General features: G+C 33.5%; 1 protein-coding gene across 1 annotated transcript in view; it reads right to left on the bottom strand.

Annotated features, from left to right (window-relative positions):
* The window catches only part of LOC106471983 (uncharacterized oxidoreductase YhdF-like), a 17,502-nt gene that overhangs the window by 2,141 nt on the left and 10,946 nt on the right, over nt 1–4,415 (bottom strand). The window contains exons 5-8 of the mRNA XM_022400596.1: nt 2,647–2,740; nt 2,153–2,222; nt 1,881–1,917; nt 872–939 (exon numbers count right to left, since the gene is read on the bottom strand). Of these exons, the coding sequence (XP_022256304.1) occupies nt 872–939; nt 1,881–1,917; nt 2,153–2,222; nt 2,647–2,740 (269 nt within the window). The remainder of the gene's footprint in view (nt 1–871; nt 940–1,880; nt 1,918–2,152; nt 2,223–2,646; nt 2,741–4,415) is intronic.

Here is a 4,415-nt window from a genome sequence, read left to right as displayed (position 1 = left end):
GGGGAACTCGAAATGTCTGACAAACTTAAGAATTACCTACCGACAAAGGGAATAAATGTAAGGAGCCCAATTACTTTTCATGTGGGAGAAGGGGCATCTTTTCTTGTTACGCCATTGACCTCATCGTGCCCATCAATAGCACAGCGGCATGTCTGTGGTGGGCAGAGAACAGATACCTTATTGTGTAGCTTTGCACTTAACAACAAACAAACCTCGTCTTTCAAAGATGATCACGATTGTGTCACATAGTTTATGTTTGCCATCATATTTCACCTTCCTTGCATTAAAAGTAATTACACTAGGACCGAACAAGGTCAGAAAACGTCTGATGCCATCCTTAAGTTAAGTAATGACTCATCTTTATTGAAACGATGTTGTATCGAGCAAATAAAATCAACCAAAAACCAGAAACTCCAACACATTTTGATAACTATACCGAGATAATTTAGTCGATTATGAAGTGCCGCGTGTTTATCATAACCCTAGACATACCGGCACGGTCAATATTTCTTTTAAACAGAAATAACATCAATACTGTAACCAATGCCACTTATTTATGTTGGGTTACTCTATACATGTTACTTATAAAATAAGTGATTCACCCGTTTTCTGTTCATTTATTAACACTGAATGTTGTAACAGGGGAAATAACATGACGTAATTAGTGAAGTCAGGACGTGATATACAGTATAAAAACAAGCTGGTAAGTAAAAGGTTAAATTATAACATTATATTATATAAACAACCGTCAGGGACCAATTGTATCTTTGGTTTTAATTAACAACAATGATCTGTATTTTCTATGCGTCTACTGACTTTTGAAACTTTAATTAATTAAATCATATTTTAGTTATAATAAAACAAATGATACCCTTTACACGTACTTCCTTTACGTCTGCTCCAACTGTTGTGAAGATGTTTGTTTCTATAGTTCCAGGACTGTAAAATAGAAATAAGAACATTAATATGTTAAACATTGTTTACAAAATTTAAATTGTGATTTATAAATGCAGTAAGAGATAAATGTGAAGTCTTGTGTGTGGCCGCGAACCATGAAACCTCAGGTCAGTGATGGCAAGTATAAGAGGCTTGGGAAGGCTTAGCTTCCCCAAATAGGTGAAAAAAAAGATATATCTTCTATGACTGCCCAAACAGCACCTCCCCCCTTTAACAACTGTTGTGGATAAACAAATAGCCTCCCAAAATACAATGTTCCTTATGGAGCATAATTTTCTACATCTCAAAATATTATCAACTACAAGCAAAAATACTCGTCCCCAGTGATGGCAAAAGTTTAATTTGATCTATCAATTTAAATTATTTGATGTACTTTAAAAAGGTTGATTGTGTTGCAGTGTTGGTTTCACTCAGAGCCAAAGCTCTTAGCTACTTATACCACCCACCACGAAAAGTAATTGTTGAGCATTTCAATCATGTTAAGAATCACTCAACTATAACATACGGTAAATCTACGTTTTTATTGTTTAAGTTACGTCACATTTTCAAATGTAAATCATAGTGTGATTAATTCCTAACAACTTAGTGTAGTATATCCTGCTTGTGAAATAAAATTCGGCATCAACATTATTCATGCCTGTTCTCCCGCCATTTCAAAAGTGAATATTGAGGTTTTCCTGCGTGCGCAGCTTTTCAAACGGGAGACAGACGAACGCTGGGACAGACACCATTTGCAATTTATATCAAATATGTGACAGAATAGGCTACCGAAACAAAATATTCGCCACCTGTACCTCAAATTCACAGTCCGAGTATGATAAACGCTAAACTACGCCCAGTTTTAAATCAAACAAATTACAAATTAATATGTATCCGAAAGGCTTTTATAAATATAGTTTATACACAAATAAAAATACACTTACTTTACTGAATTCACTCTGACTTGTTTGGGAGCAAGATCTGGAAAAGACAATTCAACGCGTGATAAATATTTATTTTTTACGTTTACGTTTATTGGTGCTGTATATAACTTAATCACTTAGACAAAGGAATCTATAACATATGATGAAAATGAACAAATAAACAAAACATTGATTCAAAAATAACTCATAATTAATAAACAGTCCCAGCATAGTTTTTTTAATATGAAACATGTTTGATTCTCAAACTTTCGTACGTTTATTAATAAACTCACCTAATGCCACACTTCTGGTAAACTGATCAAAAGCTCCTTTAGACATGGTATAGGAAAATACTGTTGCACCCTAGAAAAATTCGTCGAAATATATTTATTATAAATTAGATCCATAATGTCAAATTCGGCTTATTGTCATAGTCAGAGAAAATAATGTCATGTTTCGTTTCCATAGACTTCAATAGAATTAAATACATCTGACCAAATCTTTGAATTAAGTTTTAACTACTCTAATTCTCTTGTAGGATTATGACTGAAAGTATCGCTAACAGTGAGTGTTCCAAATTATCTTATGACGAGAAACTCATGATAAGTAACACCACGATCGAAAGGGGTGAAGTAAATTATAGGATAAAAATTAACGTGACAATAAGAGGTGAAATGAAATATAGTACACTCGGAAACTTATAACACAAAATACCACTCTTTAACACATTTTAATTAAATTAAAAGCTACAATTTTTCACTTGGTTATTCAATTTTAGGGTACTTACTCCCCTTTTGCTGAGAACGCTCGAAACGTTGACAATGGAACCTTTACTTTCAATCAGGTGAGGGACAGCTAGCATCGTCAAGTGATAGACAGCTCTTTGAAAACATAAAAGAAAAATAATTAAACATCTTTAAAACTAACTATTATAGTAATAGATGGCGCCACTACAAAAACAAATCGACGATCGGTCGGACATCTCTACAGAATATTTATTGCCAAACTATTTTACAACGATCCTGGAAAGTTTCCAGTAAGGAAATTTGTAGATAATTTACAAATTACTAGAATCTCATCTTTAAATGTATTTTATTTATGAATTATTTCTATATTACTTGATATTTCATGTCCACTAATTCTACATTTTACCTATGTAATGAGTTATAATGTAACATACACATTGTTTAATTTTAAAGTAAGTAATATTCCAACATATAATCGTAACGAAATTTGTTCACAATAGACTAAAGGTTGAAACTTCCAGAAGCTAGCTTTACAATATTTTCCTTATCTATATATCTAATATATGTATAAAGTTCTCTCTGTTTGTTTGTTTGCATGCTTGTTTCTCCGTCGCATTCACTGCGCAGGTCACACTTCCCTCACGTGAAGGTGAAGGAAACGACATTTTTTCGTTGGTTACCATGCCTATCGTCTGCTAGCCGAACCCGTAAGTTGAGAATATGGCGTTATAAACCTATTTAGTTAAAGATCGTTAGCCAAAAATGTACTAATACAACCATACACTTAACCTCACACACAAAAGAAATGTATGCATAATCAAAATATCTTGTGTGAAAAAAGCAAACAGTAGGCCTAGCTTTTAAAATAAACTTATGCAGTCTGCCATCATATAGACTACGTAAAAAGAGTAAGGATTAAATTATAATACTTATTGTGTATAATGATATTAAAGTCAAGTCAGAGTAATTGGTACAGCGCTTGCATCAGATGTAAGATGGGTTGAACCTGGAAATTATATTTCATTACAATTATAATAGACAGGTCTATTTAGTTATAGATTATTATTTATACACCTACTGATACATCATATATGTAACCTCACACACAAAAGAAATGTATGCAGAATTAGAATATTATTTTATCTCCTACTCTGTCAGTTATGTCCTTCACCTGTGCCCCTGGGTAGCATAATCTGATTCTTTTCTCCCTATTTACCCCACAGACTATTCTTGTCAAGGAATCACCTCTAACTATAACCTCCTTATCATCCACACCCTTCTCTGACACTTTTGTTTTTCTTCCTTCATTAGTTCTTCGTCTGCAGAAACCAAGGGCTGAAATTTGTTGCTCAACAGAATCGACTCGTTATAACTAAATTCACTACTTTTTACTCTAATATTTCTCTTTCTAACTTCCTGGAAGTCATTGTTAGCTGATGTATCCCTTGCATGTAAAAGATTATGAGATGGCTGGGTTATTAAATTCTGCTTTTTCTTCACTTTTTACTGGTGAAGATTTAGACAGTATTCCACATCTTGAACACTTGATAGATGGACAAGATGACTGCATTAATTGTGAACTGGTTAAGAAAAACTGGGAATTTTTAAATGATAAGGCTCCTGAGCCAGATAATATTTCCCCAAGAGTTCTGAAGAAGAATAGAGAGTGGATATGTAAGCCACTAACTACTATTTTTGTCAGTCCTTGAAAAGTGGGTAAGTACCAGAGGATTGGAAGTTAGCTAAAGTACCTCCTCTTTTCAAGGGAGGTGATAAAAATTGTCCCCGTGATTATAGATCCATTAGTCTT

This window comes from Limulus polyphemus, unplaced genomic scaffold, assembly GCF_000517525.1.
Source record: "Limulus polyphemus unplaced genomic scaffold, Limulus_polyphemus-2.1.2 Scaffold5003, whole genome shotgun sequence".
NCBI lineage: Eukaryota > Metazoa > Arthropoda > Merostomata > Xiphosura > Limulidae > Limulus > Limulus polyphemus.
The sequence above is the reverse complement of the archived record's forward strand: the minus strand, read 5'-3'. Positions and strand labels throughout refer to the sequence as shown.